This window comes from Notolabrus celidotus, chromosome 4, assembly GCF_009762535.1.
Source record: "Notolabrus celidotus isolate fNotCel1 chromosome 4, fNotCel1.pri, whole genome shotgun sequence".
NCBI lineage: Eukaryota > Metazoa > Chordata > Actinopteri > Labriformes > Labridae > Notolabrus > Notolabrus celidotus.
Window position 1 is genome coordinate 27,948,043 of NC_048275.1, and position 25,007 is coordinate 27,973,049.

The 25,007-nt window shown below is 40.2% G+C and overlaps 1 protein-coding gene across 1 annotated transcript in view; it reads left to right on the forward strand.

Moving 5' to 3' along the window:
- The window catches only part of LOC117811639 (cilia- and flagella-associated protein 46), an 83,987-nt gene that overhangs the window by 9,395 nt on the left and 49,585 nt on the right, over window positions 1–25,007 (forward strand). The window contains 10 exon segments of the mRNA XM_034682043.1: window positions 888–1,078; window positions 1,547–1,772; window positions 2,511–2,628; window positions 6,775–6,904; window positions 7,902–8,026; window positions 8,298–8,419; window positions 11,045–11,157; window positions 13,010–13,222; window positions 14,941–15,145; window positions 18,169–18,318. Coding sequence (XP_034537934.1) covers window positions 888–1,078; window positions 1,547–1,772; window positions 2,511–2,628; window positions 6,775–6,904; window positions 7,902–8,026; window positions 8,298–8,419; window positions 11,045–11,157; window positions 13,010–13,222; window positions 14,941–15,145; window positions 18,169–18,318 — 1,593 coding nt within the window.

The window sequence follows — 25,007 nt, forward strand, 5'->3', positions numbered from 1 at the left end:
ATGAAATTTCAGAGGTCAGAGGTCACAATGATCTTCTACAAAGCAAGTTTTGCATCATAACTCAAGATGTCATGTGCTGATTATAACAGTTTACTACATATTTTTAATAGGATTAAATGATAAAGTGACAGCATTTTATACCCACAAATTTCAGTTATACTTTACTGTCACATCATAATCTATTCAAAATATCTCAGGAACACATCAAGGATTTTTTTTTTAACTTGGTACACTCGGTGATTAACTGATTCGACTTTATTGTGCAAAAGTCAAGGTTACGTGACCTCATGGGTTTTAAGTTCTTGTAAGTGCGATATTTCATTTAAGTGTTTTATCATCAGCCCGAGAAAACCAATAGTTCAGTAACCAATTACCCCATTTCTCCCCCTCTCTTCTGTCTGTTTGTTCTTCAGTGGAGAGAAGGGTCTACTTGTAATCTCATGGTCTGCAGTAGGAACAGAGAGACATATGTTCTCTGATATTGTGTCCCTTCTATGAATGACTGAGGTGTGATCTCTGCTGTTTAAGGCCTACTAATGCCTTTGTTTTGCTTGGAGGTTAATGAATTCTTACAAGTATTGTGAATGTACAATTATCTCCCCTATTCCAGCCACATACTGATGGATGTGTACTCGAGGGGTTGATGCAGGCATACAACCAGAAGGAAGTCCTTTTAGATTATATAGGAGTGATGTAAATTAGATATTTGCTCCTCTATGTCCACAAAAGCACTAATCTCATTTTGTACTACAACTTAGCTACGTGACATTTTATAAACTGGCAACACGTATTCAATACAACTCAATCCAATTACTCTTGCTAAGTGATAGAAGTGTTTTTCTGCTCTCGCTGCGACAGAAGGGATTCTCAAGTTTGTTATTCCACAGGCCCGACTGAAGGAGATAGAAAAGTTGGATCTGTGGCTGCAGACTGCGGTGAGGGAGGGGGACCCTCGGGCCATGCAGGCGGTCTGTGCAACCCAGTGGAGCCTCTGCCTGCCGCTGTTACAGCACAACCTCAGGAAACGCATCAAGAGACCTCTGCTCAGGGTTTCCCAAGTACTGGAAGAAATGCAGAGGTTCCCAGCTCCTTCTTATTCATCATGTTATATGGCTGTGTGTGTGTGTGTTTGTGTGTGTGTGTGTGTGTGTGTGTATGTCTCAAGGCTCATCAGTTTTGCTTATGTTGTTGTGTTCATACTTGACTGGACATATATGTGGCTCTGCTCTGTATATTAGTTTACAAAATAAAAAAGATATGGCCTCATTCAATATTAACATCTGAAGGAGGACTATTTTAGATACAATCTTGAGTATAATAACATTGTTTTGTTTTGTATTTCATTTTATTTGCCTCTTAAATCACAGTTAAAGTTAAAGTATTTTTGCTGTTTCCATTTACTTGTTTTTACCCAATTACCCAGAGACACAATGTTTTTCAATATGACAAGCAAAATGAGTAACAGTGATCCATCAGACATATAGATTTACTTTTTTTTTATAACATATGAAGTCATATTGGATGTTTTTGTGTGTTATTTCCACAGCATGTTGTTAGAAATGCGCTGTCAGGTCCACTCAGAGCTGGCATTGATTGAAGAGGAGGAGGGTCGCCTCAAGGCTGCTTTGACTCACCTCCAGAAAGCCTCTCTGCTGGATAACGGGGCACAACGAGAACGCCTTTCGTCAGCTCTCCGCCTTCTGCAGCTCAGAGAGAACCTGTACCAAGCGCCCCCCTGCACAGAGGATAAAGCCGCTATGCTCATGCAGCAGGTTTTTAGCCCATAATTATACCAAACGCAACTGTTCTTTTAAGCTGAACAAGGCAAGTTATTTATGCTGAGCATACGGGGCTTATTAGCAGCAATTACGCAGAGGTTCTGTCAAGAGAAGAACATCCTTCCCTGCAGAGTTTCTAGTTGTTGCATGATTTGCATAAGTGTCACTGCCATAGACTGCACAGAAGAACTGGGCATATTCACTGCATGTCACCCACTTGACTGACGCTTTAAAGCCAGAGTAAGATATTTTTGCTTTTGTCTTGTCCTTTTAGAGACAGAGGAGACTGTATTTTAAATATAATGGGCACATATGGGGATATAGTGTTTGCGCCATGATAGCATATTTAACTCTGAAATGAACATCATGCTGCCTTGAATAAAATCAAAACCTAGTGATTCGGACTATAAACTTATTAGAAGAAGGTTTCCTAAAGTAATAAATTAGTAAGGATATAGGCTCCTTTCCTCACAGGCTTCAGAGTTCATCAGAGTTCTATTAGCACTAGCAGAGTCTCACCTTGTAGGCCATTCAGCATAATAATCAGGTGGGAATCCCTTCTGCATTGGCTTCACTCTTCACTCACAATTGCTTTTCTTATCTTTTTCTGCAATATGTAATCCATAAGATACAAATTCATGTTTGTGTTTGGCATTCTTATGTAATACAGGGAGAAATTGTCTCTCTGCATGGTTTCAAGTCCAACATACAGTAATTCCCTCTCTCTCTCAGACCAAGGACATGCAGCCCCAAGATAAGACCAATATCCGTCCAATCCTGGTCGCTGCGGGTCTTCTTTTGGCTCCTGATGATTTCCAGATGGTGCTGGATGCAGACAACACTTCCAGAAGTAAAAATCAAGCTTTTATGGTTTGCAGTGTTTAGTTTTCGCTAAGACACCATGAGCGTCTTTGCATCCTCATTAGTAGCCTGGTTTTGACCTGGTTCTCGTCTTGATTTATTCAGGATATGATGTTTACCAAATTTAGAGAGCCAGGTATTCATATCTTTTTATGCATGATCATGACTGTAATGAGGTCTCTGATCATCTTATTGCAGTTGTGTCTTCATTTTCTCAACACATCAGCCACTTAGTTCTGTACCAGGTTTTAGAATGCCACAATATCCATCTTTCTATCTCAGCACTCAAGGTAGAATATTCAGGTTTCTGAAACAAGGCTAGTTTATATGCACATCACATAACAAAGATATGCAAGTTACACACACAATGGGATTTTTAAGCCCGTATTTGATGTGCTCAGAGATTTCCTCTGGTAGGGGGAGCTTGAAACATACTTCCATCTTTTCCTTTATGAGGAATCATACAATTCATTTAACCTCTGTGAAAGTTCACTGGCTTGGAATAATTTACCCTACATACCTCTTATCTTAGATATTCATTCTTTATGCATCTACATTTAACAGAGGAATAAGAAAACACAAGCATCAAACAATGCAGTGGCTGGGGCTGGTGGTTTGGTGTACATTATAGATGAACAGTTGACTGCAGAATGACTTCAGAATTATAATGTTATTGTTTTGATGAGATATTTATCATTCATCTTTTCTTTACTGATCTTTCCCTCCTGCTATAAACCGGCTGCCGGTCCCACTCTGCTATTTTCCGTCTTTGCTCTCACTGTGGCTGCTTTGAACTAGTCTATGTTTGTATCTTTATTTATGTTCTTTGAAGTTAATGAAATGAGTCATGATGCATGAATAATACCAACAGGCCAAAAGAGAAGGAGTTATTATGAATTCTCAAAAAATAAGACTTTACCTGAGGTTTTGAACAGTGAATATTTTGGAGTCTTTCGAGTTTTTGATGATTCATTTAAATGCAGCGACTACAATGTAATTTTTTTATGTTGGGAGCTTGGTGATCTCAAACTAATCCCACTGATCTGAGCTCTCCTCCACTGGCAGGATTCACCTGGAAGGCAGTCCTCTGCGCTAACTGTGTAATGAGCTGCTGTCTCAGTAAAGCAGGCACTGATTACTTCCAGACTGAATGAATGTCAGAGGAAAATTGATGCATCTTGCTTGTGTTTAAATTTGTCCCCTTGGTCTTCACGTGTTTAAATTTGTCCCCTTGGTCTTCAGCAACAAAGTTGAGGGAAGATCTTTCAGTGGCAATGCTCAACTTTGTTGCTAAGTGGTGTACGATGTCTCAGAGAATCAGCATGTAGCTCACAGTCGAAACCCCATCGACTGAGTGCAGTGGATCATGGAGTAATAGAGCCTGAGCTCAGGGAGACACTTTGATCTGAGACTCATTCCAGGCTCCTCAGCTTCAAATGAACATTCAGCCATCCTAATGAAGCAGGGAAAAACTCACCCTGACAGCTAGGCAACAGCTTCTTCTGCAGGCATGGGTCAAAAGCTGTAGTCCCTAGAGACTCCTCTTGTTTTGGTCCATAAACCTCAAGTATCCCCCAGAGGATGTCACTTAAGCCCTGTATTCTAAGGTTCAAAGCAAGCACAGCAGGTATCTCTTCAGACCAGAGGAAACGGATAATTGCTTGCCACAAATTTGCCATGTTTAGATCTTGATCAATTAGAGGTGTGTTCATAAGAGAATGCATGTGTGTTTGAACCTTCAGGGTGAGCACACAGGCACTGGAGCGCTTTGCTTTTTTTTTTTTGAAAACACTCCAGTCAAAGTCAGAGGCCCTGATTTAAGATTCAGCATAAATTCAAAACTATGACTGTGCACATTTTTGCACAGTTTGCTTGTTTCATGGCTTTTGTCTTTGTGCAGGTGAGTTGTGGCCAGAGTTTGTTCAAGTTGTTGATCCACTGTTCCATTCTTTGTTGTTAAAGGGATATTTCAGTGGTTTTTGAAGTGGGGTTGGATGAGTTTTACATCTCTAGCTATTGTACTAGCCATAATCGATGCGGCTCAGCTAGGCCCCTGTCATGAGAATCTGCAGGGAGAAACAGCACGCAAGCTATGCTATATTCGGCTGATTGGGCCATTTCTGCCACTTAATTTAGCCAGATTCTGAACTGAGCACTCATCTTGGTTTAGGTGTACGCTGTACTAGTGGTTTTTTCAGCACTTTACTTTGCCACCAGAAAGTCAGTTCGTTTTTGCATTATTTGCGGACACAACACAGACGCTCTCTTCCTCCTGCAGCCCATTGATCAGCTGTTCAGGTCTGCAGCTTCAAAGTGACAAAAATACAAGTTAACTTAATAATGAGTGATTCTGACCGCGCCGATGTCATGCAGATTGTTGCAGACACATATGGATACCTTTATGAGCCGGACTTTATGGAGGAAAAGGTGATTCAATGCACCGGAGGAAAAAGCGGAGAAACCTCTGAGCTAAAGGAGAAATTCCCACGTTACCTGGTGGTGCAGATGAGTGCTAGGGTCGGAATCTGTCAAAATTGGCTACATTAGGTGGCAGACATGGCCCCGTCAGCTGAGGACTGTAGTAGGGATTTAAATTTTAATTATTTTCCATGATGGATCTATGGAAATGTTAATGATCAATCACTGATTAATCATTAAAAAAGCTTGGAGCTTTTCCATGTCAAAAACAAGGCCAAATGCGTTCAATCCCCGAAATAAAATTTTCATTCATTCATATAAAAATAACCTCTGTGGACGCATAGTCATATAAAGTGAAGGCTCAGACTACAACATGTGGATTTACTGCAACAATAAACTTGAACAGAAACATATTTCAGACTCACAGAGTCCAGTTTTCTGCCTACTCGTTCTTACTGAGAAAAATAAGCATGTGAATGTGGCAACTGGGTTCATTATCAGTTTGGCGGCAGAGAAAAAAAGCGCTCGTGGAGACCTGTTGCACAGACACATCCCAAACTGAGCGTCTCCGCTGTGCGCAACACCTTTAGCTGATTCACATGGAAACATGCTTTAAACGTAGAACACCTCCCTGATAGCTGAATGAAATATGAGGCCACATGATGTTTGTTCCATGTGATAGGAAATCTAAACAAAAAAATGTGTTGGATTACGTTCTTAACAATCAATTAATCGATACTTAATTAATTGTTAACATCTCTAAACTGTAGCCTAGCTTGCTGCACCCTACTTTAAAAACACTAAAATATCCCTTTAACTCAGACTCCCGGATAAACTGATGTAGATGAAGTCAAAGTTATTATTCCTCAACATCCTACCCAGTCTTGTCAAGGCGATATCTCATACACTTGTGGGGAATAGAAGAACATCAGCTTTATTTTTATTCGGCCTTCATCCAAAAAAGAAAAAAGCAACTTGCTATTCATGGATAGTCTCTTCTAACGCTTCTTGCTCTGTTGTGGTAAAAGCCCCCTTACAATCTCATGGTCTTCAGAGACACACAGAGAAGTAGACAGAGAAAACGCGAGACATCTTCTGGTATTATATCCTTCTTATGTTCCCCTATATCCCTATGTCCCAGTTCAGTGTAAGCCATCATATGCTGTTGTTCTTTTAAGGGTTAAGTAGTCAACATTTTAATATCTCCCCTTCCTGGCAACCTTAACTCTCCTCTATAGAAAACACTGATGGACATAAGCTGCATCTTGACTGCTTAGTGGTGGCATACAGCTGCTAAACCCACTTTGTTTTGGTTTGGTTTCTGTTTGGTTTCTGTTTTTTGCTCTTACACGTCTAATCGGATTACACTGCATTCACTAGCATCCTCTTTTGAAAGAGTTGGCGCTGTTGGAAATGGGCCATTTACTCTTGTAGTCCCTTAGTTGTTTCTCCTTTGCTTGCATGGAGATGGCGTACTGTAATAGGAATCATTATGTAACAAGTTCACTTTGCATATGAGTGCACATTTGTTTCAATGTTCTTTGAATTATACACATAGTCATTTAGGCCTCAGGAGTTGTGCCACAGAGTACCGGTAGTCTTTGTTATGCAAGCTACGTAGCTGGGAAATTGTATTGATTCATTATTTAGAGAAAATGTAGGAGCTTTTCCAACAGCATTAATAAAGTTTGTATTCAGTTTTCCAACAATTGTCTAGTTCCCGTAGGCAGTCCTGGATCTGGACCAGCTGCTGAGCTTTCTGCAAAGGCTCAGCATCACTCAGCATCAGTGCAGAAGGTGGATGGACACCTGGCCAGACAGTTAGGCGACACAGACAACAAAGAGAGGTGGGTGCATGTATTAACTGTGACCATATTTGTTATGTTCAGGTTATGATGTCAGCGTGATGGATGAAATGAACTTCTGGAGAAACAAATGGTTGTCTTTAGTCGAGTCTTTTTTTTATCAACACTCTTTGCAAAGAGGGAGAAAGCAGTGACAATGAGTGAACTACTCTCAGTCGAAGTCAGGCTTCCGCTGCGAAAGTGCACAAAAACAGAGTATATGAACCAGTGAAAACACGTGTGGCTTATGACAGGAAGCTCTTCCAAAAAAGGTAAAATCCTCAAGTCTAAAAGAGATCATTGGCCAAGTAAAAAAACAGGACACATGAGAGAGCATAACAGGATACGTAAGCAAGCTACATGAGAAAACTAGGATGGGAGTACAGGAAACCTCCCGTTTGCGGCCTTGGAGAAACACTTTACCAGCACCAGTTTCCATTAAATCCAAATCTGCAATCTTTGGAGAAACTGCACCTGCAACAGCTTCTATCACTCTTACACAGAACATGAAACTCAGTAATTTTCCACCACATAAGTCCACTTGCCATTGTAAAGTTTTATTTTTATTTTTTTCAGCTGTCAGACTTCTCATAACACAATTAGAAAATGAGCTCTGTAATCAGCCATTTATGCCCTGTTGAATTTATGGCTCCTTCCTGTTACTGAAAATTAGATACTAATGAAAGTGTGATGTATTGTTCCCCTTTGCATTCAAACATGTTGTGTGACTGTCAGAGTCCGCAACCTTCAATTACACCTCCTCCTTCATAGCTCATGCCTGAGTTTCCCCTGCCTACCATTATCATTCCAGTACTCACGTCAGAGATGGCTTAATGGTCAGAAGAGCATAGGGCCATCCGGACCAGATGATTCCTCCAAGGAAATTATTCACGGCTCTACAAACAAACAAGCCCAGATCATGAAAAGAGTGCTGCTGTGCCCTTGCTTTGACCTCCATCTTTTAAAAGGAATTACTTTTTACATTTCTTGGCGGTAACAGGGTGAAGTTGTGGGCGACACTGGTGAAGACGGCCAGAAAACAGGAAGTTTGGGATGTGTGCCGAGCTGCTTGTCGATTCTGCTTGCTTTATGATGACAGCAGATGGAAGATTTCCAAGACTGACAGTAAGATGATGAATGATCTTCAGGCTGAGGGAAAAATAACAGAAATATTCCAAGGACATTGGTGATTTGAACATTCAAACAAATTAAAGGAGAGCAAAGTTATTAAACTGTGGTATATATAGCTCACTTTACATTTTAAAATCAGATAAATAATATAACAGATGCAACCTGCTTTGTAGTACTGCTAAGTTTGTGCAGATATGAATGGTTGTAGGTAAGAGTATTTGTCATTTGAGGAATTCACATGAGTGATTTTGTCATTTTAATTCAGAGTGTGACTGCGCTGAGGAGGAGAGCTGTGCAGAATGTCTCCATGGTGATGGGTGGTGGGACCAGACGGATGTGAGAGACTTGCTGCGCCTTTTGGCTGAAATCCACTTCATCAGTGCAGAGGTGTGTGCTTACAAAGTCCTACCGCACACATCCATCTCAACACATTTAATTCCTTTGGAAGACATCCAGGGTTTACAGTTTTCTAGGTACTTCTAGTGTATGGACATGTTTGGTGTACTCCATTGTTGCAGATGGCATCAGAGAGAAGATGGTGGAGTGTTGAGCAGTTTCCTTGTCAAAAATACAACAAAGAGCAGGAGATGTATCTGTCCGGAGTGCAACAGAATTACTTTTTTTACATTAAATTAAAGAAGGTAACAGGGATGTGAAGTCCTGTTGAACAGTGCAGTAGTTGCACGACACAATGAGGACCAATTGTGTCAATCATTAGTAACCTTGTATAGCTCTGTTGCAGGTAAAGGGTAAATAAAGTTAACACTACTTGTTATTTATATCATAGAGTAACACTTAAAGGCACCGAACCTCCAACTGCTCGGGGCGTTCATCCATGTGCAAGCTCTCACTTTGTCATCTCTCTATCAGTGCATGTCCACAGGAGCCTGTTTGTGCATGTGTGTGTATTTTACCCTGTGTGTGTAGCAAGTTCAACATCAAAGTGAAAAAATTAATTTCCCCTTAGGGGATTAATAAATTATATCCTCACCCTCAAAAATTGAGTTAGATAAAAACTTGCAGCTTATTTTACACAATACACCGCTAAGGCATAATTTGGCAAGAAATTCAAATATAATTATTTAGTTCCACAATCCCAGCAGGTCATGAAAAAGGTTAATATGCATGTCAATCGCTCTTTTCATCCCCATTCAGTCTGTAATCTCCCAATCAACAGCTACTACTGAAACATGTTGCAATAGCTCTCCTCAAACTTATAACAGAATTACAATTAGCTTCAATTTATAGTATCTAACCTCATATTCCTCACAGTCAGGGCATCCCATTCTCTCTATAACAACATTAGACAGTCACATTAGAGTAATTGTACGACCTTTTGAAGGTATTTGTTACCTCTGACCAAAGGGAGTGGAACAGGTTGCCTTTTTACAGCAGCCTACCATTTCTTTTATTAACTGCAGTGATGTGTGTGTTGTGCAAAGTTTTCTTTTGTAGATCCTATTTCGGGTGAAAAACAAGACATTCCCATTTGATACTCTTTGCAGTTTTAGAAGATCCCTTATGTCCTTCATCCAGTGGGATTGAGTTTCTCTGAGCTGTAGAGAGGCTCGCACATTTATATATATACACCAGGAACCAATACTTTTTGAGCAAGAATATATCATAACTTATCGTCCATCTATCCTTCTCCAGACAGATTAGCTTCTCTATTTGCATCTTAGATTAAAATGTGGAGAATATTACTTTTTTTAAATAAATTGAGGTGAATCATTGAGGTCATGCTGTTCCTTGGGAGCAGTATATTAAACTATTCTACTATCTTTTATTATATCTCCCACACACTTAATGTTAGAACTCTGCCATCTGGCATAGACTAATGGTTTGTCTCCTGCTGTCAGTACAGAATTATGCCAAAGGGGCAGAATAAGTGAGGTTCCTGTGATCTTGAGCCTTTTATGAACTAATTCAGCAATCCTTTGAGTGAAATTAATTGGATTATTGAGTTCTGCAAGAGCAAGATTAGAGAAGCCAAATATATTTTTTTTGTTAAGTTTGGCAATTTAAGTTTTGCCGTTTCTAACTGCTGCTTACATTTCGGTTAACGTTTTTCATGAAGCATATTTCTGACATTATACAATAGATGTCAATAGATTACCTGTGTGACCTGGCATCAAGAGTTTCATGAGGCTTGTTTTCAGTTTATCTAAAAATATGAAAAGAACAAGAATTAAAAAAACCTCCTTGAATCAGCTTGATGGAAACGGTTATGGAAATGATTGATTCAAGTGTACATAATTCATCAAGAGCAGTGGAAAGAACACTTTTCTATTTCAAGTTTTTCTGGGTGCAGATATTTTTTGAGGTGTTCATGTTGCAGAATATATTTGAAGTCTCTTAGATCATAAAAAAGTAACATTTGTTTATTTTGGCTTCAATTCTTCTTTTGAAATACGAGATCAGGAACAAAGACTGCTTGCAGGAGAAGACTTGCATTATGGGAGTTAGAAGAAGCCCATGAGGTAGATGTTGATTCGCTGGAGTCACAGACTGTTGTGTTTGTCTTTCGAGCTTGTCTTCTTGTGTAATCCCACTTCTCATCAAGCCTGCAGCTCCAGGTCTTTATTAGGTCCATAGAGATGTTTAATTGACAGCACTTTGAAGAAAATGGAGACAACTATCCTTTGCAGTCACATGACCTTTCCAAAGCTGACTCACACTGTAGCCTCACAGCTTGCTCCTCTCATGTCTCTCTCTTTGTTCCATGAGACATGGTTATATTTTCTTCCAGGAGCACGTTATAATTCATCAATCTAAAAGATTAATGATGTCTCAGTCTGATAATGACGACAGGTTCCTCTTGTCTCACCTGAGTCGTCCGCCACTGGAAATACTCAGCAGTCGTTATTTCTTCTTTGATCTTCTACAGCCGAGCTGTGACGGCTCTGGAGAGGCTGCCTCTCCCAGAGCGGGAGGTCTTCTCTTCTTCTTTTATTATGAAGTTATCCAAACAGCAAGTCAGTTCTAATAATGTCATGTCATTGCTTCACGCAGGCCACCGTCCATAAGCTGCGAACAGAGGGGATGCAGCTGAATACCACTCCGGTCCCTGCTGTTGATGGAGATGTGCGTGTGTCTGAAGAGGATCCACACTGGGTTGTTTACAGGTGAAAACACAACAGGCTGAAACGTAAATGCCTGCATCATAAAACCACATTTTTCTCATGTTATACATATTTTGTTTTTCAAACTTCCCTTGAAAAGCGCCATTTGCAATTTTGCCAATCATCAAATATTTGGTCAATAAACAGAAAAAAATATACTAGCAGTTTAGCAATGTTATAACCTTTGTTTGTCCGATGCCTTTTTTATGTTGTACAATTCATAAAAACCAAATTAGATATATTTGTAAATGTCATTATAAGTCCAAATAAAAAAAAATACATTTTACATAACCATATAAATCAACTTAAGGTTTTTTTGTGATTATTTGAAGCTAACCCACCAACTTTCAATCTAACTTTCACCGACCACATTTTCTCTATATTTTGTTCATGATTATTTTCCTTTCCCCTTAATTTTGATGTTAGAGAATAGGTCAAAAACTGTGTTTTCATTTGGTTGGAATAATTTGAAAACATCCAAACCAACCAAAATTGGAGTGAGACCTGCAGACTAGTCCAGGCAGTCAACTCGAGCTGCACTGATTTCACATTCGACTTGCCCCATTCTCACAATGGCATGACAAAGACACCTACTCAATTCAGTGCTCAATTCAAGCTGTGAGATTTCAGGTTCTTCTCTCTGCTCTGTCATTGCCACCACTGCTCTCCAATAGTGCTGTGATTAATATTTCAGCCCGAGCATCCACCTGCAGGCTAAGGGATTTATTTTTGTACCTATATATTACAAATATACATTATCTTCTCACTCCTTAATTATCTGCATGTAAAATGAATATGCGCAAAGTGAAGAGGTAAGAGCATAGACACGAAATACAAACTTGGTCTGCAGCTGCAATTAAGTTCCAACCAAAACAATCTGAGTTGTCTGACTGAAACGATGAAGGTTGAAATCTGACGCTGTTTTTCGTTTATGAACGTTTTGTGGTAAAATGTAAGCCTACAAAGGATTTTGTATTTCAGTACCCAAGTGGTCTTCTTTAACAAATGCACAATGAAACATAAGCTCCTTTACTAAAAGAGTGTTGTCCCTATCTGAAAACCAAACCTTCTAAAAAGATCAGAAACCATTCCCACCCCAATTACACGGTCAAAACAAAGCTTCAAACATCATCAGTGAGATTATCTTTATGAAAGACCAAGATGTTTTAGAAGTATGCTACAAAGCTCCAAGTTCAAATACCCTCCAGCTACAGCTCAGTCTAATAGACTGTCACATAATGGATAGGTTTAAGATATTCACGAAGGGATGACCTTCAGATGGTGTTTATTCCTGAAGAGATCATGAGCGTGAAGGACGAAACAAGGAAGTCGAAGACTGTCTTTAAAGAGGATAATCTGTCCCTTATTGTTAAAATCAAATCACAACGAAAGTCATTATCACAATTATAATCAACCACAATCAATCAGATTACATGAGCAGTTAAAAAACGTTTAGATCTACAGTAATGTTCATGATAATAATAACTAGCATCAATCCTAACATCAGTAAAGTATTTGTAATACAAAACACTACACATTGCTCTACATTTTTATAATTGATTTCTCTGTAATTGCCCTTTGATCAATACAAGTTAGATCTAATGAGGCTCTGAATGCCTCATTAGGTTTGACCCATTTAGAGCTGAGGTTCAACTCCTCCCTACTCTATAATGAATAAAATCCTACTAGTTTGAATTAGCAACTGAATCTTTTCATGCACATCAATGTATGTTGTATAATTTTACAGTTTTATCGACTTTGTAACCGCTAGTTTAATTGTTCCTCGGCAACGACATGGACATAAAACACAACTCTCTCCCTCCCTCTCCTTCCCTCTACTGTCTCTCTCACTCAGAGACTGGATCCAGGCTCTGTCTGCCTACACCACCTCCAGCTTCATGAGGGCAGCAAAGCTCGGAGCAGAGATCAGGGAGACATGGTTGATAACAAATGTATCCGTTCACTTTTGGAACTACAGCAGCCACCTGTTGGCAGCAGGAGAGTACAAACGCTTGCTCCCAGCCTTCCATACTCTGGTGGAGATGCTCCGAGAGACAGAGTGCACTGGGTAAGCCGGGTTGCTAAATACATATGAGTGTTGTTTGAAGGAATATAAATTCTTGTTGGGGCTGTTAGACTTTTACACTGGAGAAAAGCTGCTCCACCCATAACAAATCAAAGGCCAATTTTTAGTCTGTTCTGAACAAGTCTGAACCAAGACACTCAGGACTCTCTTCACACCATGTCAAAATGATTGAAACATGAAACAGACTTATTTCTGTATAATCATAACATTACTCACAAGGTTTACTACAAAGCTCTTTGCTACAAGGCTCTTTCTTGATTTGAAAAAAGTTTTCTTGTCAATTAACATCCATCACAGTCAGGCAAAAGTTTGGCACTGAACTTTGTGTTTCCCAAAAGGAAGAGTCTCTGGTCTCAAGTTTTTAAGTAAAGACCAGGAATCCTTTCTCATGCACATGAAGTCATCATATTGGGAAACATCCAGACGAACAGGTTGTGTAAACAATGGCAATTAAGAGACTCAGAATAAGTATGTTCTTATTATGACTGTACATGTTATAATTACATTTTTGATTTTGTGTGCTGATGATGACAGGATAGAACACAGCGCACAAACTTAACTTTTTTATCTGGTAGCACTGCTGCTGACCCAAACTTCAAAAAGTTAGGATCACCAGCAAAAATGTAGGAGCACCACAACTACAATATACATATTACCATTTATTTGAATGAAAATCCCTCTGTGATAGTGAAGCACAGTGAAATGATTGAGGCCTATTATTAACCCATCTAAAATGAGCATTGAAAATTAAGAATGTCAAGCTGACGTTTGATTGCTCATGTAAGTAATGGATTGGATGGGACAGTAGTTCATGAGTTATACCTGCCAAGAGTACGTCGTTCTTGACTGATGTCATAACACTGCAGCTCTTAGCAGGCATAACTTATCAACCACTGGTCAGTGTCTTTGCAGGAATTTATAATGGAAAAAAAAGGTTACAACACTACATTTATTTGCACTTGCACACATTCTCCCATATATAGTTTTGAGGTCACACAGATAAAATGTAAGGAGCATACACAGTTGAAGAAATATATTCACTATCTGACTTCCTAACGAATTTGAAAAACTACTGTTAACATAGTTTTTAAAATATTCACAAAAATGCAACTTGCAAAATAATTTGGAACACGGTGTACAGCCAAAATGGTCACAATCTGACACCTGGAACCATTCTCCATTTTTCACAATATATTTTCTTTAACTCAAATTTTAATGCTCATGAGTTCTTACTATTGCTTGAGAGCTTGATAAATCCGATTTTTTTTTGTATTATGTTTATTTCTACTTTGGTGTCAGGTATTTTGTATGAAGTTGTAAAGTGCCAGAAGTACATTTTGAGCTGGACTTATAAAGAGCCTCAGCTAATAACAGCACGATGTACATCCATACCATTAACATAATTTAAACACAGCTAAAGTTCAGTCTTTTAATAATGTTAATTTTCTCTACTTCTGTAATGTATTTTATCTGTTAACTCACTGAAACAGACTTGTATCTCTATGTCAGTGTGAAGATTTAGTGATATGGATGTGTAATGATTTGGCAAGGACACATATACTACAATCTAGAAGTGAGAGTTGTATTACTCACTGAAAGAATCATGAAACAAATATGTTTGATCTTGGAGCACAACTTCAAGTCCATATTCTTCCAGATGATGTTACTTATGAGCATTATTTTTGTATGGTCCCTCTCAGGAGCCATGATCTGTTTGCGCTGCTGTGCGATGCTGTAGCCCGAGGTTTGATCCAGCCTCTGTGCGGACCCGGCAGTGTTGAGTCAGCCCCACCAGCAGAGAAGAGCACCAAAAAACGAGCTGAGAAGGGAATGGAGAAGGCCTCCAGTGTCCAAGGTGGTTATTTGGACCCTGCTGCCCTGCAGGAGGTCCATAAAGCATCAGAGGTACGTGAAAGTGTGTATGTAAGTGTGTGTGTGATGGGGCAATCACACTGCTGAATGTTTGAATTCACCTTTTTTGATTTCAAGTTCCACTTACCTTTTTATAAACCTTTTGAAACAAACAACAATGGCCAGTGTGACCCACCAAGTACATCAGTTCATGTGTTTGTTTGAACATGTACATTAAACCGAACTATGTAAACTTGTGATACTCACAAGAAATCCTTTTGAGTACTTTTACAAACCTTCCATCTCAAAACATATCAGAATGAATAAGACACAAATGACTATAACAAGACGAACCGTCTGCTCTGGCATGGTTTGATGAACAAATCAAAACATGTTTACAGCAGCGGAGAATCTGTTGATTGGTTGTCTTTTGATGAAGAGATTATTGACCCTCTCAGTCACATCCGTTTCAGACTGATCATCTTCTCATCACTGCACTGAGAAAACATTGTCTGAAACTGAAAATTTTAAATCTGTACAACATATCAGAATCTTTGAAAACAGCTGAATGGAGCATTGAGAGGCTGTGAAATGAGTTGAAGAATATCTAAATTGAGTTTTCAGTCTTTGTAAGAAACCTCCACAGCTGAAAATGTGTATCTTTCTCAAACTTCAAGTAATATAGAAGCAACAGAATTCCCATTAACAACTCTCTAAAATAATTTTTATTTTAATTGTCAAACTTTTTAAACACTTAAAAATGACCCGTTTGTAGCTTTCCAAATATTCTCTTTTGATTTAATGAATTATGAAACATGACAATCACACAGGTACTTAAGTATGTTATTGATCAAACAGAAACTACTTTCTGTTATTTTGAAATAAACTTTCTGTCGGCCTGCGTAAAATGTGATCGTTTAGTAAGCTTCTGCTGGCCTCTGTATGCACCAGCTAAGTCAACAAGCAAACTGATAAGGTATCAGCTCTCACAGCCTGGTTATTAATGCACCCTGTGATTTTCTCACATTTTTCATATTGTGGGACTGTTTGTGCCCGAGCCTCTGCTTTAACAATTGGACATTAAAACAATGGACAAAAAGCCTGTACTGTGGCATTACTGTCACATTTTAAAAAGGAAATAATCCTCTTAGCTGTGAGAGCTTGAATTAGTTTTTTTTTTTTCCTAAATGTAGCGGCCTCTAACCAGCACCTCTCTGATATAACCAAAGACAAGACAGTAATAGAGTTATCCTTGATTCAACCTGAACTAAACCAAAAATAATAATCAGAAGCAAAATTTACACCACCTTTTTTATCCCCTGAAAGCTGGAAAGTTTGTAAATTTCCATGGGACGTTAAGCTGGGGAATTTGGGAAATATTCCAAATTGGAATGTTTCCGTGAGAATGATGGGAATTTATGGGAATTGAGGGTAATTTAATGGAAAGGTATCATATCCAATCATAAATATTTGTTTTGTTGTAAGCAGACATCCATCCAAAATATTAAAATTAAAACAGATGTATTTTTAAGTAGACTTAAATCAAGTGTTAAATATTTTATTGAACAATCAATTCTTTCATTAAACAACAAAATATGAATGTTGAGTTAAATATTACTCATCCCCCCGACCCAACCCATTCATAAATTAACAAAAATGCAATCCCCAAAAAGTCCCATTCAAAATGTTAAATGAAAAGAGCCCCTGTGCTATGTGCATGTGATTGAGGAATAGCATAGATATTCAACTGTACTGGCAGGAAATCTTGTTGTTTTAGTCAGGATTATGTTAAAATATATTTTCCACAACTATATTTAAGTTCTGTATTAAGAGCCAACCTTTAATTTAGTAAATTCCTGGTTTATTCACATTTATTCCCACAAATTCCTGTTAATTCCCATACATTCCTGTTAATTCCCATGGAAAGTTTCCAACTTTGAAAATTCCCAGAATTTTGCAACGCTACCTTAAACTAAGTGCATCCCTTTTTAAGACGTGTCAGTGCTGCTTTCACTGTCTCAGTCTTTGGTTTGGTGTGGTGGGTGTATCTTCGTTTTCACTTAGGCTATAGAATCTCTGAGTTTATATTGCTGATGTCATCCTTTATGTTTCTGCTGTGTCATGATACCTGCTGCAGATCAAATCATTTTGATATCCTAAAATATTCTAGAACAGTAATATTGTAATATTGTTATCAATCTCAAGGGTAACAGGGTTTGCAAGAATGGACACAACTCAGATCAGGTTTGCATGTTACACATCAAAGCTGATTAGATCAGTAAAGGAGCAGAATGCGCAGATAAAAAGCCACGATGTACATGGAGACTAGAAATCTCCATTTGTGTTGTTTCATACAAGCATAGATTACTCCGAGATATATCATGACAAATGTTCAAGCATGTAAAATGAAAAGTGGAGACTCTTTCAGGACACATTTTCTGTTATACTGTTCTTTTGTGTTACACAATGAAAACACACACACACACACTCACATGTAGCTTTCATGACTAGCTGTCTTTGTGCCATGAAGTCTGATGTCTGTGTTCTCTCTGCAGCAGTTGCCAATTAAAAAACGCTTCCTTTCTCCATTCTCTATTCAAAGGATCTGCCACGAATATCAGCACTTACTCCAGATGAAAGGCTCTTTATCAGTGAATTATTAACTAAATTTCCTCCAGTCTGTTTCCTTTTTTTGAAGGAACGATAAAAAAATTATCCTCTCCAATTCATTTTTTATTTAAAAAAAGTTTATGGAGCAGCAGGGTCATATAGAAGTGTCTGACTCCAACAAAGTCCTACTGAATTTTGTTTGCAGCTCGTATGCTAACAGAAGGCCTCAGGCTACCAATAGTCAAGGGAGAGCACAGTCTGACAGAAACATATCATATTGTACCCTACAGTAATGTATGTGACACTTTGATCCACATTGGCATTCAAATATCATGAGGGAATGCATAATCCTTATTAACTCCACAATGTGTTCAATTATTAAGCTTCCAAGGTGTCTAATGTGCCGTGCCGTGTACTTCGAGCTGGTAGCATGCAAACTAATTTTAGTTTTCTCAACTTTCACCCAGCTGTGTGAGTACGCCTTGCGCTTATCTAATGGCAACATCCCGGGAGAGATTGTCTCCATCGCAGTGAGGAAACAGGTGGTGTCAACATGGGTGCAGATCAAGAGGCTCCTGCTACAGCAGATCGGCTCAAACATTGATACCAGAGATGAGGTAGGATTCTGTCTTTGTCTATGGTGCTTCATTTTTAATTGCCTATGTTTAGGCTAGTATAGAAAAGGGAATGGCAGTATGGAAAATATAAGATAATGGTGATGTTTTTTTATTGATCAATTTCAGTATTGATTGGTATACATGCAATTTCCATGCTGCAAGATGTTTAATGAATTTACCTCTACAGTAAAATGTCTATACATTCAACTGCACATATTAAAGCTGTATTCGTTCAATCAAAGCTGCTGTGTGGAGTTTGTATTTCACAGCAAATATTTATGGTAGTTGAAAAAGTTTAACTGTCAAAAACAGCAGGATGATATTTTTAGATAGAAACATAACTTGCACATGTACTGGACAAGACCAGCAAAGAGATAAAAGGTACCACTTTGTCCACGGGGAGCACCACAATTGAAACAAATAGAAACACTGAGGTAGGTAAATATTAAAAAGATGTCAGGAGGGGCTTCTACATGAGCTGCTGCTTATTCTAGCTCAGGTTGTTTCAAGGCACTCATTTATTTTTCGGATAGGATTCCTTCAGTTTTCCTTAAAATAACTGCATAGGTCTTCTAACACTCTCAAACAGAGTCAGCGTTGATTCAGCCTTCTCATCTGTAGAATATAAAGAGGACTCACTGTCTGTGGCCAATGTTCAGCCTGCTTCCTACAGCGGCTCAGGAATATGTCCTGGACCGAGGGAGGTGACACTCCATTAATTTTTTCTGCTGTCCTCACCACCCTCTGCAGCTGGAGTACCTTGTTGAGATCCCAAAAGTCAACACGCTCTCCACTGTTCCCCTGTAGAAGGTGGTGACGATGGGGAGTGAGGCCTGTTTGAGTTTCCTCAGAAAGTACAGTTGGGCCCTTTTCACCAGTCCTGTGGTGTTTGCTGACCAGGAGAGGTCATCAGTGATCTGCATTCCGTGGAATTTGATGCTTTCCACTTCTTCCACTGCACGACCGCTGACGCTGAGAGGTGTGTGCTTAGGTCGTGACCTTGGAAGTCGATGATCATCTCCTTCATTTTCTCCATGTTAAGCACCAGGTTGTTCTCACTTCTGCTCCAACTCTCTAGGTGGTTTACTTCCTCCCTGTACCTTGACTCATGTCTTCCCAGGGTCAGTCCCACCACTGTGGTGTCATCCGCAAACTTAATTATCTTGTTCTCTTTCTCATGTCTGGGCACACAGTAATGGGTCAGCAGTGTGAACAGCAGAGGGCTGAGCACACAGCCTTGAGGAGATCCAGTGTTCAGCGTGATGGAGTTGGAGATGTTATTTCCAACTCGGACTGTCTGTGGTCACTCCATCAGGAAGTTAAAGACCCAGTGACAGAGGGTTTGAATCAGTCCTAAGAGCAGAAGTTTCTCTGTCAGTCCCTGGGGAATGATGGTATTGAATGCAGAGCTGAAGTCAATGTACAGGATCAGGGTTCCCACGCGTCCTGGAAAACAGTTGACCAGTTTTCCAGTACTGGAAAACACCTGGAAAATGGGAGAAAAAGTCAAATGTCCTGGAAAATCACATATAGTCCTGGAAAATTATTCCAACATGGCTGCGTGCGACCTGACCCGATTAACAAAACACATCCCCATTCATTGAAAGTTGAGTGCACGCTGTGCTGGAAAAGACAGCGACACTGCGCAACTTTTTTCACATCTTTTCTCCTTCACTTCATAATCATGCATTCACCGAAAACGGGGGTATATTGTTTATGTTTTATGGTACATGAACCTTGTAGAGTGCTCTTTTGATTCAAAGAGTCTTATATTTAAGTTGTAGTGTGACCAGTGGAGTCGGGCAGAGAGCTTGGGGGTCTGTGCCTCACAACTTTCTCTGCAGGCTGAGAGCTCAATTACCGTACTCTAGCTCAGTTGTTCTCAAAGTGGGGTCCGCGAACCATAGCGTGGGGGTCCGTGAAATAATTTGAATACATTTCTAATAAATTATAAAATTGTGCTGTGTCATTACAAAACAGCATATACACCATTGTTATGATACCATTTGGTGGCTGGAAGGGATATGTGAGTCTTGCAACTTTTAATTTTCTGAAAGCGTTTAAGATCAATTACTACACAAGGAATGAAATGACCCTCTGTTTTAAAGTATACAAGCGGTATTTACTTGATTCAAATTGAAGTTTTATCTGTTTATCACTATGGTACAGGTCTGAAGTATTTACATTGATACGTTTTACAATACAAATAGTTCCAAGGGCAACTAAGAATGCAAATGGTAGTAAGCATGTGCTTTAGTGATGGGAACTTCGGCTCTTTTCAGAGAGCCGTCTCTTTTAACTCAGCTCCCAAAGAAGAGCCGGCTCTTTCGACTCCCGAACAGCTCTTAATTTAGGATCTTTTGTTGCCATATATTTTACCTTAACTTTGCAAAAACTAATGAAAACCCCTTAAGGTACTGTGTTTTTATGAGAAGCCTTATAATTGCCCAATTTTGTGCATTTCTGTTACAAACCCATTCTCACCCTGATCCTAGGGTTAGGGTTAGGTTTAGGGTTGTGATTAGGGATAGGGTTAGGGTTAGGGTTGTGATTAGTGTTAGGGTTAAGATTAGGGTTAGGGTTAGGATTAGGGTTAGGGTTAGGATTAGGGTTATGGTTAGGGTTAGGGTTCAGATTAGGGTTAGGGTTGTGGTTAGGGTTAGGGTTGTGATTAGGGTTAGGGTTGTGATTAGGGTTAGGGTTGTGATAAGGGTTAGGGTTGTGATTAGGGTTGGGGTTGTGATTAGGGTTAGGGTTGTGATTAGGGTTAGGATTAGGGTTAGGGTTGTGATTAGGGTTAGGTTTAGGGTTGTGATTAGGGTTAGGGTTGTGATTAGGGTTAGGTTTAGGGTTGTGATTAGGGTTAGGGTTGTGATTAGGGTTAGGTTTAGGGTTGTGATTAGGGTTAGGGTTGTGATTAGGGTTAGGGTTATGATTAGGGTTGGGGTTGTGATTAGGGTTAGGGTTGTGATTAGGGTTAGGATTAGGGTTAGGGTTGTGATTAGGGTTAGGGTTAGGATTAGGGTTATGATTAGGGTTGGGGTTGTGATTAGGGTTAGGGTTGTGATTAGGGTTAGGATTAGGTTTAGGGTTGTGATTAGGGTTAGGGTTGTGATTAGGTTTAGGATTAGGGTTAGGGTTCAGATTAGGGTTAGGGTTGTGATTAGGGTTAGGGTTAGGATTAGGGGTAGGATTAGGGTTAGGGTTCAGATTAGGGTTACGGTTCAGATTACGGTTAGGGTTAGGATTAGGGTTAGGGTTAGGATTAGGGTTAGGGTTAGGGTTTTGATTAGGGTTAGGATTAGGGTTATAATTAGGGTTAGGTTTAGGATTAGGGTTAGGTTTAGGGTTGTGATTAGGGTTAGGGTTAGGTTTGTGATTAGGGTTAGGGTTGTGGTTAGGGTTAGGGTTGTGATTAGGGTTAGGGTTGTGATTAGGGTTAGGGTTGTGATAAGGGTTAGGGTTGTGATTAGGGTTGGGGTTGTGATTAGGGTTAGGGTTGGGATTAGGGTTAGGATTAGGGTTAGGGTTAGGTTTAGGGTTGTGATTAGGGTTAGGTTTAGGGTTGTGATTAGGGTTAGGGTTGTGATTAGGGTTAGGGTTGTGATTAGGGTTAGGATTAGGGTTAGGGTTGTGATTAGGGTTAGGGTTGTGATTAGGGTTGGGGTTATGATTAGGGTTAGGTATAGGGATAGGCTTAAGGTTACGATTAGGGTTAGGGTTGTGATTAGGGTTAGGGTTAAGGTTAGGGTTAGGGTTCAGATTAGGGTTAGGGTTCAGATTAGGGTTAGGGTTCAGATTAGGGTTAGGGTTAGGGTTCAGATTAGGGTTAGGGTTAGGATTAGGGTTAGGGTTGTGATTAGGGTTAGGGTTGTGATTAGGGTTAGGGTTAGGGTTCAGATTAGGGTTAGGGTTCGGATTATGGTTAGGGTTAGGATTAGGGTTAGGCTTAGGGTTAGAGTTCGGATTAGGGTTAGGTTTAGGGTTCGGATTAGGGTTAGGGTTAGGGTTCAGATTAGGGTTAGGGTTGGGGTTAGGGTTCCGATTAGGGTTAGGGTTAGAACCAGAACGAAACTGAAGTAAATACAACCAGAACCGAACCAGACCCGAAACAGAACGTACCAGAACTGAAACAGAACCGAAGCGAACTGAACCAGAATCATGCCAGAATCATGCCAGAACCAAACCAGGACCGAACCAGAACATTCCAGAACTAAACCAGAACCGAACCAAACTCAACCAGAACCGAACCAGAACGTTCCAGAACTGAACCAGAACCGAACCAGAACGTTCCAGAACTAAACCAGAACCGAACCAGAACCGAACCAAACTCAACCAGAACCGAACCAGAACGTTCCAGAACTAAACCAGAACCGAACCGAACCGAACCAGAATCGTGCCAGAACCAAACCAGAACCGAACCAAACTCAACCAGAACCGAACCAGAACGTTCCAGAACTAAACCAGAACCGAACCAGAACCGAACCAAACTCAACCAGAACCGAACCAGAACGTTCCAGAACTAAACCAGAACCGAACCAGAACCGAATCAGAACCGTGCCAGAACCGTGCAAGAATCGAACCAGAACTTAACCAGAACTGAACCAGAACCGAACCAGAACCGCACCAGAACCGCACCGAACTGAACCAGAACTGAACCTCAACCAGAACCGAACCAGAACCGAACCAGAACTTAACCAGAACCGAACCGAACCAGAACTGAACCGAACCAGAACCGTGCCAGAACCGTACAAGAACCGAACCAGAACTGAACCAGAACTGAACCAGAACCGAACCGAACCAGAACTGTACCGAACCAGAACCGTGCCAGAACCGTACAAGAACCGAACCAGAACTGAACCAGAACCAGAACCAGAACCGAACTCAAGCAAACAGAACCAGAACCAAACTCAAGCAAACATTATTAATGTCCTCAGGTTGGCATTGAGAAAAAATTCCATGCCTCAGCTTGGATGGGCTGATCTGATTTCTCCTCTCAGTGAGTATTTGCTTGGTCTTCAAGAAGACTCTCTCTGAAGGAACAGATGAAGCCACGATACATAGCCTCCCCTCCATCACCTGTATCTTATATCCTCACATGTGATTGGCTGCATGGCTGCCAAGCTGACCAATCAACACAAAGTTCTGCTGTGAGCAGAGCTGGGGTTGAGCACTGTGAGAAAAAAACGAAAGGGAAAAAACTGGGAGCTGTCTCTCTCTCTCGATGCTCTTCTGATTCACTATAAAGCATCGGCTCTCAGAGCCGCAGCTTTTGATCATGACACATCACTAATGTGCTTAATCTGTGTTACAATTATGAGGGGGTCCTTGGACAATTTTCTCACCTGTAAGGGGTCCCTCGATCCAAAAAGTTTGAGAACCCCTGCTCTAGCTAGTAGGAGTGCAAACTCCCGATAGTGAAAACAAACGGAACAAAAAGAGCGACACAACTGCACAGAAACTCCTAGACTCCTAGACTACTGTACATGTCTTTCAATGTAGACTTCCACTGAGAGGAACATATTAGACTATTTAGGAACTAAATTACAAACTAAATTTAGACTGTCATACCAGCTTGATCATCAATGAAAATGTCCTGGAAATGTCCTGGAAAATGATCTCTGGAAAAGAGTGGGAACCCTGAGGATTCTAGCGTAGGTGTCACTGTGTTCCAGATGAGTTAGTCCTGTGTGCAGGGTGGTGGCTATTGCATCCTCCACGGAGCGATTTGAGCGGTAGGCAAACTGATGTGGATCCAGAGATGTTGGGAGGCTGGCTGTGATGATAGTTTTACTAGACGCTCAAAACATTTCATCACTCTGGGGGTCAGAGCGACGGGGTGATAGTCATTTAAACAAGACACATTTGGCTTCTTTGCAGCTGGTACAATGATGGAGGATTTCAGGCATCGAGGGACAACAGTTTGACAGAGGGAGATGATGAAAATGTCTGTCAGTTCACCAGTCAGCTCATTTATGCATGCTTTCAGCACATGTCCCGGGATGTTATCTGCTGCCTTTCGTAAGTTGATCCTGGACAGGGTCCTTCTCGTGTCAGCAGAGCTGATGACCAAAGCAGGATGGCCTGGTGGTGGATAAGATCCAGATGGTCCCGATCTCCCTCTAGTTGTCGCGTTGGATGCCTCAAATCGAGCAACAAAGTGACTTAAGGTGTCCGGTAAAGAGCCGTCGCTGTCCTCAACCCCCTGCCTGGTCTTATACCTTGTCAGGGCTTGGACCCCCTGCCACATTTTCCTGGTGTTCCCAGTGTCACAGAGGTTCTGATGGATTTTCACTGCATAGATAGGTTTTGCCGCTCTGATCCAACTGGACTGCTCTAAGACATGCCTCATTCATAGCCATACACACACACACACACACACACACACACACACACACACACGCATACACACACACACACACACACACACACACACACACACACACACACACACACACACACACACCAAAAAAAAATAATACATTTAAACATTTACATTAGATATTATATTTTCTTCCAGGGGCTTGTAATAGAAGCTACACCTAAAAAGAATGGTACCACAGCACTGTCCAATCAGGAGCAGTCACTTTTTTCCTTAAGACTTCACTGTTTGTCAACTATACACAACTATCAAAACTACAACTTTAAAAGAGATTTGTGGATGTGGAATCTTCTTTGTGTTATATTTT